Source organism: Tursiops truncatus, chromosome 20 (genome assembly GCF_011762595.2).
Source record: "Tursiops truncatus isolate mTurTru1 chromosome 20, mTurTru1.mat.Y, whole genome shotgun sequence".
Classification (NCBI taxonomy): Eukaryota; Metazoa; Chordata; class Mammalia; order Artiodactyla; family Delphinidae; genus Tursiops; species Tursiops truncatus.
In genome coordinates, this window is record NC_047053.1 from 1,011,641 (window position 1) to 1,026,796 (window position 15,156).

General features: G+C 57.5%; 2 protein-coding genes across 12 annotated transcripts in view; one reads left to right on the plus strand and one right to left on the minus strand.

Annotated features, from left to right (window-relative positions):
* Positions 1-56: 56 nt before the first annotated feature.
* Positions 57-13,506, minus strand: ATPAF2 (ATP synthase mitochondrial F1 complex assembly factor 2). 11 transcript variants are annotated; one of them, XM_033846705.2, is made up of 9 exons: positions 12,149-13,146; positions 7,885-10,950; positions 7,326-7,373; positions 6,941-7,086; positions 5,848-5,945; positions 5,460-5,564; positions 4,364-4,444; positions 2,729-2,841; positions 57-873 (listed from the first exon to the last, which is right to left on the minus strand). In XM_033846705.2, exons 4-9 carry the CDS (start codon positions 6,947-6,949, stop codon positions 410-412), a joined length of 870 nt encoding a protein of 289 aa, XP_033702596.1. In that variant the 5' UTR covers positions 6,950-7,086; positions 7,326-7,373; positions 7,885-10,950; positions 12,149-13,146; the 3' UTR covers positions 57-409. The 11 variants fall into 11 exon arrangements, with proteins under 11 accessions (XP_033702596.1, XP_033702598.1, XP_073653154.1 ...); XM_033846704.2 differs by lacking the exons at positions 7,885-10,950; positions 12,149-13,146 and adding exons at positions 2,269-2,384; positions 13,166-13,298 and having other exon boundaries at positions 603-873; XM_033846707.2 differs by lacking the exons at positions 7,885-10,950; positions 12,149-13,146 and adding an exon at positions 13,400-13,506 and having other exon boundaries at positions 7,326-7,370.
* The window catches only part of GID4 (GID complex subunit 4 homolog), an 18,666-nt gene continuing 16,959 nt past the window's right edge, over positions 13,450-15,156 (plus strand). The window contains exon 1 of the mRNA XM_033846710.2: positions 13,450-14,100. Within this exon, the coding sequence (XP_033702601.2) occupies positions 13,456-14,100 (645 nt within the window). The 5' untranslated portion in view covers positions 13,450-13,455. The remainder of the gene's footprint in view (positions 14,101-15,156) is intronic.

The following is a 15,156-nucleotide window of genomic DNA, read 5'->3' on the forward strand; positions in this document are numbered from 1 at the left end:
ATCAGGTGGCCTCGCCCAGGCTTTTATCCCAGAAACAACGAACACCGTTTACTTTGTTTTTTAAAATATATATTTTAAAATTTATTTATATATTTTTTTGGCTGTGTTGGGTCTTTGTTGCTGTGCGCAGGCTTTCTCTAGTTGTGGCGAGCAGGGGCTACTCTTTGTTGTGGTGCGTGGGCTTCTCATTGCCATGGCTTCTCTTGTTGCGGAGCATGGGCTCTAGGTGCGAGGGCTCAGTAGTTGTGGCTCGCGGGCTCTAGAGCGTAGACTCAGTAGTTGTGGCGCACGGGCTTAGTTGCTCCGTGGCATGTGGGATCTTCCTGGACCAGGGCTCGAACCCATGTCCCCTGCATTGGCAGGCGGATTCGTAACCACTGCGCCGCCAGGGAAACCCTACTTTCTATTTTTAAGAGTAAATCATTTTTGCTAAAACAGTAGGAACAAACAAGCAGAAACAGATGGCTCGGACCAAGAGGGACTCAGTTTTAAAAGACTGTTTGATTAAAAACCGGAAAACAAAAGTCTTGGGGCTAAGGGCCATGCAGAGCTCCCCGGTGGAAGCAGCACGTGCCCTGTGGGTGGGCAGGGTGGCCTCGGGGACCACGGGAGGAGCAACGAGTGGAGGCGCCACGCGTTTCGAGGCAAAGAATCGTTCAATATAATCACTCGTACCCACGCCCCCTGCCTCGGCCCGAGCTGGCCTCCACCAGCCGCGTGGCTTGGGGCCCGGCCTCACCCCTGCAGCAGCTTGTGCTTGACGGCCGAGCTCTCGGAGCAGAGTTGCACGAAGAGGGCGCCGGCGGCCGTGCGCGCCCGCAGGTCCCGCAGCTCGTAGTCGTGGGCCCACTCGACGTTGCCCCACTTCTGGATCTGAGGGGAGGACGGGACAGGCCACTGGGTGACTGGCCAGAGCCACGACGTCCCATAGCTGAGGAGAGTCGGCTCTGATCCCACCCGAACATGAGAGACACGCAGGGGGAGCGACAGGTGAGAAAACGCGGTGGGGGGGCGGGCAGAGCAGGCACCGTGCTCACGGGTACGGCCACACGTGCCTCTCCCCCAGGGGCCTGACCTTCCCATGGGGAGGCTGGCGTGAGGCAGTCTGCAAAGTGTCACCCTCCATGAGCTGCCTCACTGGGCAGGGCTGTAAGTGCCCCGGTGGGGGCGGGGGGATGAATAAGCCAGCCAGGGCCACAAGGTCGCTGCAGCTGGGCTCCTGGGGGAGGCCGGGACAGCAGAGGCCGGCATGTCTGTACCGGGCAGGGCTGCAGACCCTCTCTCCAGGAGGAGCCCTGTCCTGAGCATGGCTGTCAGTGCGACTCCAGCCCACCCTGTGGGCCCCTCCCTGGCCAGAGGCCCAGAGGCGTGGGCCCCCCACCCAGGAACTCGAGATCTACCTGCATTTCAGGTGGCCCAGAACATCTGAAGGGCGTTTTATACTCTCAGAGAACTGTTCTGCGGTGGGTGGAATGTGAGGTTCAGGGAACGATGGCCCCGCTCGGACCCCGCAGCCAAAAGTAGAGCCCGGACTGGAAACCAGGCTTCCTGGCTGCCGCCTCCAGGCCCAGATCACCCTCTTCCCATCCAACCCTTTCTCACACCAGACAGTAGCCGGCCTCTCACAACACAGAAGCAGTTTTATCCCCTGGCATTTTCCTGAACGATGACTAGACGAACTTGGGAAATACTGTCATTACAAAAGGGTTTTCATCATGCTAGGAGCCAATTTGTAACAGCAGTTAACCTTCTGAGGCTGGAGAAATGACAAGGGCACTGCAGAGAACACCATCATTCTGAGTTAAAAAACGCAAACGGCAGTGCAGCAAAGCCTTATTAATTCTGAGCCCCCTGAACCAAACGTGCACGAGCAGCAGCCCCGAGGGCCCGCCGTGCGCACGCCCGGGTGTGCAGGCTCAGCCTCCTTCTAGAAGCACCCACGTGGCCCCTGCTCATCCTGAGGGGCCCAGCCTGCAGCTATGCCTGAACCGGCCTGAACCTCCACCCGCAGAGGGGGGCTCCAAGACCCGCCTCTGGCATCATCTCAGGGGGCGCCCACGCCTCGGATTCCTCCTGTGCAAGATGGGAAACGAGCCCTCACGCGACACGGTGCTGAGAAGAGGCGGCGAGGCGGTGAGGGAGGGCTGAGCAGCACCGCCGTGGTTTGCTACCATTGTGACGCGACACCTCTATGGGCCTTAGCGTCCGGGCTCCGCGTGTACACGGCGGGGTGCCCTTCGGGGAGTCTGCCTTGGGGCTGCGCCTCACCTGGAAGGCCTCCTCCAGGCGCGACAGCAGCACAGCCTGCTCCACCGTCAGGTGCAAGTCGATCAGGCCCAAGGTCAGCACCATGGACTTGAGCTGGCTCACCACAAACTCAATCCCTGCAGGGACACAGCCAGGTCAGGACCTGGGGCCCCCATCCCACACAGGGCAGTCGCCAGGCGGGGGACAGAGCCTTCGCCACACTTCTCAAGGAGCGCTCTGCTCTCCCTCGGGGATCCCTGCTCTGCTCCTGCCTGGGGCGGGCCCCGGCCCATCAGAGCGAGCACTCCACCCCGTGACCCGAGCCAGGCCAGGGAGACCTGAATGGAGATTCCTGAAGAGGGGAGAGCCACGTCCCCCAGGAAGGGTGTGAAACTGCTGGCCCGTGGACCAGGGGACAGGTTAGCATGACAGCCCTCCACCCCCGGCCCGTCCTCCCTGGCCAACAGGAAGCACCACGTACCTTGTAGGGCCCACATGTTGTAAGAGGCCAGGTGGCTGACCAGCACCTCCCGAGTCCGGGCTGGGATGCTGGGCCCCATGATGCTGGTGGAGGAGCCGATCTTCACGCCGTATCTATAAGGAAGAGGCTGCATGTCTGTCTGTCCTGCTGTGCAGCCCAGCTTCTGCCCAGAAGCAGAGCCCCAGCCTGCTGAGCACACGTGTGCCCCTTCAGGGGCCCGCTGGGAATACGGACAGCACCTGCCGCTGCAGTCCGTGGCCTCCTGACCTAGTAACCTTCTGTCACCAAGAGCAGAGGGCAAGAAACAGCTCTGGATGGAGACACAGCTGGCAAGTCAGGAAGCAGGGGGTCACTTACAGCTCCTGAGATTCGAATTCATTGGCCTGAACGTCCATCAGAACTATGGGCTGCCTGCGTTTCAAACCTTTGCAGAAAAGTCCTCACATATGAGCCATAAGAGTCTTCTTTTAAATATTGTTTTCTTTACAATAGTCGTGTATGTCCCATATCAGGCAATCACTTTTTCACACATTTATTAAGCCTCTACCATACACGAGGCACTGTTTTTAGTCTGGGACACGAGCTAGCTTCAAGAACGATACATTTTCAAGAACAATCTTAACTACACAAAATGCAGGAAAAAACAATGGAATAAAAGCAATTTTTGTAATTTCCTCTCACATATCACTGATTTTCCCCATTGCTTTAGAAACAGTCTTTCCGAAATTTCCAATAGTACAAATGGAACACAGGAAGTGGCCACGTTTTCCTGTAATCTGCTACGTGTGAGAAATTTCAACTGCCACAAAAAGCTGACAATTCTGTACCACAGCAAAGGCCTGCAGGCACCAAACTACTGCTCCATTTCACTGGACTCCAAAATGGCATCGCATCTTTGCGGTTCTCACGTGGCATCTAGTCGTTCAGTTTTATCTGACCCTTCAGCACACTGGCTATGCCTCTTACTACAAAACCCAAGGATGCCGACACATCGTGGGTGCTCTGTAAACGTGTACAGATAAAAAACGCTATGCCAAAACCACTCCATGTACGCACACTTACAAAATACCGTGGTCAAGGGAGCACAGGGTCAGAGCCCGTTGCGAATCCCCTGGGAATGAAATAAAACTGAATCAACTGTGCCATATCAATGGCCTGTTCAATTCCGCACAAGAGTCTTCCTGCTAAGGAAAAGCACTGGGCATCATCAATCCCTGGAAACCTCCCACCCACAGGTTCACCTGTCCAGACTTTTCTCCATGTGTCAGGATCATACACGCTGCTTTGTGACTGTGTATACGACTGCACAGCAACTGTGACAACGAGCAGGGCGGTATCTGCCAATGCGAGCATTCAGGGTGTGCCAAGCAGGGTGCATCACTTCGCGTACACCTCCCGACACCCTGGGAGGTAGGGATTATGAGCCCCACTCACAAACAAGGGAGCTCAGAGAGATCAAGTCACTAGCCCAAGGTCACACAGCCAACGGGGGAAGAAGCACTGAACAGCATTTTCCCCCAAGGTGGCCCTGTCCTGAGTCCCCTGGGTGCTCTGAACTCAGAACGCTGACCAGCTCAGGGCCTCGGCTGTCCAGCATGGCCTGGACCCTGGCCTGCCCAGCGCTGAGCGGCTCACCTCCTCTCGGCCCAGCCTATGACTGGGTCCCACTCGTTCCTCTGCAGCTCCACCAGCGTCTCTGGTTCTTCCACCCTGCAGCTAATTCAGTGCAAAAGCACCTCCATTAATAAAAAAAGTACAATTCTTTCATCCAGCGACAGACACAGATACACAAAACGCAACAGCAGACCTCTCCACCCCCTACCCCCGCCCCCAAGCCTTTCCCCTAAAGCAGTGGTTCTCAAAGTGTGGCCCAGGGCTCACCCTGGACCTTGCTGGAAATGCACATCCTCAGGCCCCGCCCTCTGGGGGTGGACCAGCAACCTGCAGCTTCACAAGCCCTCCAGGGGTTCTGCGTAAGTTTGACTTTGAGACCCACTGTCCCGAACACCCCCCGTTATCGACAGGTCACTGCCTGCAGTGCTGCCCTGGTGCTGCCCTCAACACTAACACTGTCCCCAGACCCACACCCCCTTGGTCCCAGGATGCTGCGCCAGAAGCTCAGTCACTCGTCCTGCCTGCCAGCCCCTCCCAAGAGGCGGCACCCCGGCCACAGGCCAGCTGCCTGTCTGCCCACGTGCCTCCCAGCCACAGATGCGGCCGCCAGCGGCCCTGCCCGGCACCACCGATGCCAGGCCACACCACTGTTCTGACCGAGAGACAGAGATGAGGTCAGCTGAGGGGAGCTGAGCTGCAAGGCCTCCTGGGACAGAAGCCTTGGGGGTGCCGGGGAGGCCAGGCTGGTGTGAGCAGAAGTGGCAGGGAGGTCACGAGGGTGCGGGGAGGCGGCTGCCCAGGGGAGAGGAGTGGCCCCCAGGGCAGAGAGGGCTCCCACCCGCATCTGCTCTCAGTACTGGGATGGTCTCCAAGAAAACCCCCTTCTCTGAGCTGGGCTGGAAGGGTGCTCTTCCCTGTAACCAAACGGTCCCTAATGCAAACAGCGCGGACTTTCCACCAGCAGTGCCAGCGGCCTCTGCAGGGACACCTCTGTCCCCTCGCCCCAGTGCCGATTTCACGTGCCATCCTGGAGGTACCCGGGTGTCGGAGCATTCGGGTGGCAGACATGGGGCTGCTCAGTTGTTCCTTCCACTTCCTGTCAACATCCCCAACCCACCCGTGAGAGAACCCGGGCGCAGGGAGGATGCAGACGAGGAGGCCGGCCGCTGGATGCCAAGGTCGGGCCATCCGTGACCCAGCGGACAAGTGAGGAGCAGGCGACCTACATGAGAACGTGCGGTGGCCGGACATGACCCCCTGGGTCCTGGAGCCTGAGAGAGCTGCAGAGGCCACCAGCCTATCCCGCCCCAGGCCAGGGGACAGCTGCTGGCTGTGGGAGAGGGCCGGCCCGACGCTGGGGCAGCCCGTGCCCTCCCGCCTGGGGTCTGCAGAGCAGCTGACTGCTGAGGAGGTAAGGCCTGCCCTCTCCTCCACTGAGAAGGCTCCAGGCAAACAGCCTGAGGAACTCGCTCAGGCCCCAGGGAGGCTGCCCGCACGTCCATTACCAGACGGTGTCAGTGTCCAGGAACTTTGCTGCTGCCCAGATGAGCTGGTCCTTGTCTCGCTGGGTCGGGTTGTCTAGAGACGTGTTGCACAGTGTGGTCTGGATCAAAGGCAGAGAGAGAGCCCGTCAGCACAGCCAGTCCCGAGGACACTGCCCAGGCCCCAGGAACAATGAACTCCCCCAAGGTCTCAGTCTCTGTACTACCAGGCTCTGCAGTGTTTAATTCAATCCTCACCACAACCCTTTCCAGGAGGTACTATCACTGTAACCATTACAGAGACGTGGGAAGCCAGGCCCAGGGAGATCAGGTCCAGCGAAGGCGACGTGGAGGCATTCCTGGATCCGGCTGAGAAGCTCACCCGCCAACTCCCCAACGCCTCAGAAAGCAGGGGACAAGCCAGCCAACCCAGGGGCAGGACAGTTTTTCCAGATCTGCCTTGTGGCCCACAGGCTGCTGAGCTACCCGAAGGCTCCGTCTGCAGCCCGTGTCCCCTGTTCCCTGGACACTCCAGGGGAGCTGGCACGCGGGCAGAGAGGCTGAGAAGCCTGCCTGGGGCTTGGGTCCATGTGCCGGGAAGCACAGACTCTCGACGCATCGTCTGGTCCCATCCTGACCACCACCCACTTTTCAGGGTGGGGACCTTGCCCGAGGGGCGGCAAGTTGCCCAAGGTGACCGAGTGGGCCTCTCCCCCAGCTGCTCCTCTAGGGCCTCAGGGAGGCCAGCTTCTCAGGGAGGGTCTGCACCGCCACCAACCCTGCTGAGTGCGAACTGAGCTGAGGCCAGGCTGGCTACGTGCTGCTGAGATGGACAGCAGGCATGACCAGCATGTCCATGACCAGCACATGACCCAGACCATCACAGACCCTCAGAGCCGACAAAACAAAGGAACGGCTGCCCCAGAGGGAAATAAGAGAGCCGGCGGCCAGGGAAGGATTGTGTCCCGAGACCCAGGGAGGAACCAGGCCCTGGGGGTGGGGGTGGGGTGGGTGCCCACAGCCTCAGGGCCTTATCGAAATCGGGAGAGGATCCCTAATTCTGCCCGGTGCCCCACGAAGCCCGTGGCAGCCTCGGGCGCGGGCTGCGACCTATTACCAGGTGCATGGTGTATGTCTTGATGGTGTCCTGCTGAGAGTCCCACTCAGTGGCCACAGCGACAGCCAGGGCCTCGCTGGGGACGGTGAAGAGCTTGGCTTGGGGAGTCCTCAGCTTCCTGTGGTCCAGATTGATCTCAAAGCCAGCTTGAAAGAACAGATGAAAACCTCTCAGGGGTTAATAAGCAGAATCGAGTGACCACCCCTATATTTAGCTACTTGATTCGGTGCAAAGACGCCCCGAGATCCTTCTGGGGGGTGGGTGGCTTACAGAAACACACCCGACGAGAGCGCCAAGGTCAAGCTCACCGAGGAGCTGGCTGGAGGTGAAAAGTGTTTCCACCCATTCACAGAAACAAGAGGCAGTGAAAATTCCAGACACTCACCTTCACCCTGTGTGATGCTGACATTCCGATAGAACCTCTTCCTTTCTGCTGGGAAGATTTTTCAAAAGCGCAGTTTAAAATGCTGTGGAGACTCAGGAGGAGCCTGTACCACCACTGCTGATTCTGACTGACCACCCCGACTTCCACACAGCACCCAAGGGCCTCCCCACTCCACATGGATCAGTGGCTTCTGAGTAAGAGGCTAGGGGCAGCAGCCCCGCCGACACGAGACTGGAGGCCCCTGCATCTGTCTGGAGGCCTCGGTCGGGGTGCCCAGACGATGTCCAGCATGTTCTCCAGTGCCTGGCTGGTCAGCAAGTCCAAAGCCAGACCAGGCAGGAAGTGGGGGGTGGGGGGACCTGAAGGCTGACTCATCCCTACGGGAGGGACCCACCCTGCCGGTACGGCAGAGCATTCTACCACACGCCCCACACGGCCATGGGAAATGGGCCCAAGAGACCTGGCGGTCAAAGAAAGGACGGAGCAGAGACTGACGGCACAGGCTGAACCTCCCAAAGCTGCCGGGACAGCGATGTCTCCCGCGAGGGGGTCTTCTTACCTCTGCCCCCCTCCTCTGTCCTGGCCAATTCCACCTCTGTGCTGATCAGAGAGGCCGGCCAGGCGGGTTCAGGGCTGCGCTGACGGGAGGGCAAACTCCAGTCTTGGAGCAAACTTGGTGACGACTAACCCCCTTCCAGGGCAGGACTCAAAGCTACCCTGCTTCGAGGCACGTACTGTCTCGTGGGTAGACGGACACTAAACCCAAGAAGACTCATCTCTTCTGGGCCAAAGGAAGACCTCCAAGCAGCCAGATGGCACCTGAGAGCTGCAGAAGAGCAGGGCAGGCCCAACCGTGCTGATGGCTTTCAGAGTGTGAGTGTGTGTGTGTGTGTGTGTGTGTGAGTGTGTGTGTGTGTGTCTGTGTGTGTGTGTGTCTGTGTGTGTGTGCCCACGATGGCTGCAGAGGCCCACATCTGGGGAGGAGGCCGGCAGGTCCCAGCGAGGAGGGTGGGGGAGCCAAGTAGGGGGTTCACACAGGCAACGAGACCAGGATCTGGAAAATTCACTTGGCGGGATCCATGCTCCCCAACAATGTCAAAAGATGGAGGTTTTCTCCCTGGACCCTCCAAGGCCTTGGGTCTCATAAGACAAGTCATGAGATTAGGAGCCTGTGAAGCACCCACATCCTCAGTGACACAGGGTGAGCTACCAGCAACGGAAACCCCATCCTTACAGGCAGGAGACAGGCTAGTCTTGTAGGATCACACAGAACAGTGACAGAGGGCGAGCTACCAGCAACGGAAACCCCATCCTTACAGGCAGGAGACAGGCTAGTCTTGTAGGATCACACAGAACAGTGACAGAGGGCGAGCTACCAGCAACGGAAACCCCATCCTTACAGGCAGGAGACAGGCTAGTCTTGCAGGATCACACAGAACAGGTCTATTTTGAGTACGAATCACTCCCTTTACAGAACGTCTGTTTCTGTAGCAAAACCACACTTGGTGCCTTTTAAGTGACAATTTTAAGGACTATGTAGATACAAAGAAATGGGTATGTGAAAAAGCATTGAATTTTAAAAGCTGCCACAAGAAACCAGGCTATATAAGCGGGAACATTAACAAGCTGCTCCTGTGAAGAGTGCTGAACTGGAAATCAATGTCCACTGGCTCCCTTTCTCCTGAGGCTGCTTCAATACGTATAAAGAACAGGCGATTTTCTGTGTCACTTCCCCGGACACTCCTCCTCCTGTCCCAGGCTTCACAGACCAGTGAGTGATCCTTCTACCAGCCTCAATTTCCGGGCTGGCCTTTGCTTTGGAAAGACTCAAAGCCTCAGAACTGCAATCACCACGGTGCACCAGGAACAGAGGACGTGCCTTCCCAGAGCTGCCTCAATACCTTTCTCTCTCTAAACAGTGCCACCTGGCGGGCCTTAAGCCTTAAAGTTAGATTCTGACTCGGGGTCCCTCTACCCATAATCCTGGGGCGGCTGTGACAGAGCGTTTTCAAGTTTCAGAATTCTTTGGGCCAGCTATATAAAGAACTCTTGCAATTCAATAATAAAAAGACAAATAACCCAACTAAGAAATGGTCAAAGGATCTGAATAGACATTTCTCCAAAGAAAATGTACAAGTGTCCAAAAAGCACACGAAAAGATGTTTGACATCATTCATCATCAGGGGAATGCAAAGCAAAGCCCCGAGACACCACTTCACACCCACTAGGATGGCTATGACCAAAAAGACAGATGTTGGGAAGGAGGCTGAGAAACTGGGACCTTCATACATTGCTGGTGGAAATGCCACCTTGGAAAGCAGGGTGGCAGTTCCTCAGAAAGTTAGGTACCATTTGATCCGGCAATTCTACTCTTAGATACCTGCCTGTGAGAAACGAAAACATACGCCCACACAAAAACCTGTACTCAAGTGTTTACAGAGGCATTCAGAACACCAAAAGATGGAAACCACCCAAACGTTCACCAATGGATGACTGCATAAATAAGACATGGTGTGTCCCTACAATGGAATGTTATCAGCTGTGAGAGAGAATGGAGTACTGACACATGTTACCCCTGGGATAAACCTTGAAAACATGCTGAATGAAAAAAAGCCAGTCCAAAAAAACCACATTCCATTTATATGAAATATCCAAACTAGGGAAATCTACAGACACAGAGAATAAAGCAGTGGCTGTCTAAGCCTGGAGGGATTGAGGGGGTACTTGGAGAGCGGTAGCTAAAGGGTACAGGGATTCTTTGGGGTGATAAGAATGTTCTAGAATCGATGGCTGCACAATCCCTTTGAGTATACTAAAAACCACTGAGTTGTACACTTTAAGTGAGTGAACTGTAAGCGCATCACATCTCAATAAAGCTGTTAAAAAATCCTTCAACGCACCTCTTTTCCAAATCGCTCTAGCATCCAGAGCAGGGGCTGGCACACTTCTGCCGAGAGCCAAATAAAGTATTTCAGGCTTTGCAGGCCATCCAGTCTCTGTGCAGCCAGCCAACCCTGCACTGTGGTGAAAGCAGCCCTAGATGCATGTCAGTGAATGAGCAGGGCTGGGTTCCAATAAACCTTTATTAACAAAAACAGGTGGCAGGCCAGCCTCCTTATCTACAGCATCTGCCTCAACCCAGCACAAGCAGCCTCTGAAGACGGGGCAGAGACTGAGAAGCTAAGCCACTTGTGCAGGCGACAGACAACTTGTAAACAGAGGAGACCCCCAGCCTTGCCCTCACCGGTGTCGTCCTCAGCTCGACAGGCAGCCTCTCTGAACACCTTCCCCTCTAAGCGGCTGACGGCTCCAACGGCTGGTACGGGGCTGGACGCCACACAGCCCGGTGACCCTCTCCTAACCCCCTCCTCGCCTTCCGACAACCTTCAATGGCACAGCTGTCCCTAAGGAGCCAAGTTCAATCTACTTGCCTCTCCAAGTCTTCACGGAGAAGCCACCACTTGGGTTTAAACTTCCACTCCTCCAAAGACGCACAGACGCTCAAGTCGGAAAAGCAGAGCGCTCAGGTCGGTGCGAGACGCTCCGTCCCACTGCTCGGCACTCTTTCACCCACTCTTATCTTCCTCCACGTTTGACTACCTACCAAGAGCCGAAGCTAGCAAGTCTGCAGTAGAAAGGAACAGGGGCAGGTCAGTGCCACCATGACGGCGAGTGGCACCCACCAACTGGATGAACCCTCTGATTGAGGAAACTTAAGGGAATTCCTGAACGTGTCCCCTTCGCTCGTGTGCTGCCTCCCTGGGGTGCTGTAAAGGAAAAACAACGCTCCCGTTTTCCTTTACACACTCACACAGATACTATGCTCCAAATGTGGAGGGGGGGCGGTTAGGGTTAGGGATCCCTACCGATCGGATACCACTGATCAACTGAGACACCAGCTGAGTGTCCTACAATTGACTCAATTCTGACACGACCCGCCTGGAGACAGCGCTGGATCCCATAGATTAAGGACTCAGTCTTACAAGAGTTATGTCCTGCATGATAGGTTGCTAGAGCAGTTGACGGAACTTAGGAGAACAATTTACTTACTAGAGCACCAGTTTACTACAAAAGGATACAACTCGGGGACAGGCAAATGGAGGAGATGCATGGGGCAAGGTATGGAGGAAAGGGTGCCGAGTTTCCATGCTGTCTCTGGGCACCCTCCCTGCATCTCCACGTGTTCCCCAACCTTGAAGCTCTCCAAACCCCATAGTTCAGGGGTTTTATGAAGGCTTCATTACACAGGCATGATTAAATCACAGGTAATTAGTGATCAACCTCCATTCAATCTCCAATCCCTCTCCCTTTCCCAGAGGTCAGGGGGTGGGGCTGAAACTTCCAACCCTCTAATCCAGCGTGTTTGGTTCCCCTGGCAATCAGCCGCCATCCTTAGGGGCTTTCCCTAAGGAAAAAGTCACCTTGTTAACATACACTCAGGTGTGGTTGAAAGGGGCTTGTTATGAGTAATAAGACCCTCCTTTCACCTTTATCACTCTGGAGCTCTTTTAGGACAGAAGACCGACTATTTTAACAAAAGATTCTCCGATAACTCTCATTACTTAGTAAGCTACAAAGGTTTTAGGAGACGTATGCCAGTACAAGAAAATGACCAAATGTGTACATTTCTTATCATAAATCACACGGTCACAGATGCCCTTCCTTCTTCCCCTTTACTGGCTCTTCATGGATCACCTCCAGGCCCTTCACCTGGGCCCTGACAAGTGAGATCTCTGCTCCCTGCTACATCCATTCCTCTTCCCTATTTGTATAAAATTATGGAACAGAAGGGCGCTCAGAGACAACCTGGCCCTTCAACTCACAGACGAAAATGATGTCCAAACGAAGCAGTCACATGCCTAAGATCACACAGCTCCTGGTTCAGCAGCATCAGACCCCAGGTATGTTCTTCTGCCACGATGCCAAGCTGCCTGTGGAGCTCTAGATTTCCTAAAGCAGGCAGTGTCACAGCGAGCTCCCTCACCCGCTGCCACCTCTGGACGTGTTCCAGCCGCCCACGTTCCACCCTCCCTGCTCCTCTACACCGAGCTCCTTCTCGTCTGTCAAGACTCAGCTTAAATGTCCTTTCACCCAAGACCCTTTCTAGACCCTCAAAACCCCCAAGGTGGGAATAGGTGCTTCTTTGTACCTTCCTCACGCAGGATATAGGCTATTGTTTAACCAGGGTGTTATAACCTTCTGCACTCGACACTGAACATCAACTAGGTAGAGGCTACGTCTCTCTTGAAGACAACGGTGCCTCCCGCCCTCAGCACATCAATACTGAGTGACTGGAAGGAGAGCTTTACTATCTTCACTCAAAGGAGTCACTCCCACTCTTACCCCTAAAACCTCTCCCCAGAAGCAACGAAAGAGCCACTACCTTCTCCTAAGCCTCATCTGAGTTGGAAGGGGAGGAAGAGGCACGGGGTGTTAACTCCTTAGCAGATGGCAAGGGTCGTGGGAAGGCAGTAGGAGGAAGGGTCAGGACAGCTGCGGAGACAGCGGCCGGGATGAAAGACTGAAAGCCCGGGCTCCAGGTCCCTTCGGTGCCGGGTCGCGGGGACACAGAAAGCAGCCCGGCAGACCGGCCTTTACCCCGCAAACCTCTCAGAGTTTGCTCTTCTCCCTTGGGGCAATCCCGACCCAGAACCCGAATTTCCCCGCCTGAAAACAAGGATGACTTCTGCTTTCCTAACGGAAGAGAAAAAACCCACACGTGCTAAAGAAAACGACGCGCGTGCGCTCTGGGGCGGTCCCTGCTCTTGCCGGGGCTTCCCTTCCGACCTGTGACCCTGTACGGCCAACTCCTCAGCCTGCTCCGCCCTGGCCTCCCTCACCTGCTGGGGGCGCGTAGGCCCGGGCGTGGGCCGGGGGTTTTGGCCCGGGCCCCCTGGAGGCGGTGAGGCCACCCCGGGGGCAGTTCAGGAGGTGGCGACCCCCGCCCCGCAGCCGGAGGCAGCTCCTCCACATCGCGCGGGGGCCTGGGAGAACGACCGCGCGAGATCTGAGCGCGGGGAACACTGAGCGGAGGGACCGCACGCTGCGCACTCGGGCCGCACGAAGCTTCTCACCGGCGACCGGAACTTCTCACCGGCCGCCGGCATCCTCAGCCTCCCTGGGCGCCGCCATGTTGCGCACGACACTCGCGGCGCGCCGTCGCCGCGCGCCTCAGCGCACGCCGCAGCCAATCAGTATCACAAACGCCCAGGCCCCGCCCCCGCGCCGCGCCTCGGGAAGAAGACTACAAGTCCCAGAGGGCCTCGGTGCCCGCCACGTGCTGTCTCCGCCCGCCAATAGGCAGAAGCGCCGCGCTAGCCTGCTCCCGCCCCCCGGCGCGCCGGAGCCAATCGGAAGGGGTGTGTGTGCGAGCGCAGGCGGGGAGGGGGCTCGCTTAGCACCCGGAGGCCCTGCTCGCAGGTCCCGGGGTCCCGGTGGCGGCCGGAGCGCTCAGACCGCAGGCGGCCGGCGGGTAGACCCCTCCCGCCCCACGCGCGCGCCGGCCTTACCCCCGGCCACCCTCCTCGGCTCCCGCGCGGCGGTGGTTCCTCCCCCTCCCCCAGCCCTGGCTCCGGGGGACCCCGCGATGCCGGTCCGCACCGAGTGTCCCCCGCCGGCCGGTGCCTCGGCCACCTCCGCCGCCTCGCTCATCCCGCCGCCGCCCATCAACACGCAGCAGCCCGGCGTGGCCACCAGCCTGCTCTACAGCGGCTCTAAGTTCCGCGGCCACCAGAAGAGCAAGGGTAACTCGTACGACGTGGAGGTGGTGCTGCAGGTGAGCCGGCTGCCGGGCCTCTCGCGGCGCCCGCTGGCCGGGCCGCGCCGCCGCCCCCTCGAGACCGCGGCCGCGGACGGGCCTCCTGCCCGGGCCTGCCGGGAGACTCCGGCGCACCCCAACTCTGCGGGCCAGAGCCGGGGACCGGCGGCCTCAGACCCGGCCCTATCTCCCCGTGGCCTGTCGCCCCAGGACCAGCCCTCCTTCTAGCCTTTCTCGGACCCCGAAGAGCTCTCCAGTGGTTCCCCCTGACTCGGGACCCTCCCAGGCCTGAGACGTGCCTGCTGCCCCCTACGTTTTCCTCGGTCCCAGGAAGCCCAGGCTCTGGGTCCCGCCTCCTTCTCCTGGGGTTTCCTCCTTGGGGGACTTCCTCAGCCCCCTCCCTCCATTAGCCCCTGAGCTTGAGAGTGCCCAGCCTACCCTGATTCCTGCCCCACCCCCCAGGCCGGGCCCTCATCCTGGGTGGGCTCCTCATCGTCTGTTAAGAAGCTGGCCTCCTAGCCCCCCAACCCCTAGTCTCTTCCTGGCCCAGGCTTCTCGTACTCCCTACCCCTGCCCTCTGGCCACTTCCAGGCTACTCCCGGTCTCCCTGGCCTGTCTGCCCAGATCTCCCTGTCCTGCACCTCTGTTCTCCTCCTTCCGGGCTCCAGGGCTCTTTCGTGTTCTTAACTTTGATCGACACGGCCAGGGCTTCCTCCCAGTCTCTGATACCCATGTACTGGGAAATGTAACTCACTTGCTTTATTTCTCATACTGTATTTCCTTCCCGTGTCCACCCACCTCCCCCCATTTGACCTGGATTTCTGAGAACCTGCTGCCAGCCCCTAATGGCTTTGGAACTGCAGCTTCACCTGTCCCGGCCCTTTCCTGCACCTCACCCCTCTCATGCAAATGGGAGCACACTTGACATTTCTTCCCAGCCCAAGGAGATTGGCAGTGGTTGATACTCCTTTTTCTCTCCCTCCTAGAAAACTGTTCCTTATCTCTAGCTGCCCAGACCTGCATCAGGACCCACCTCCTCCTCCCTTTGCCCCTTTGTCCTTAGTCTGATACCTC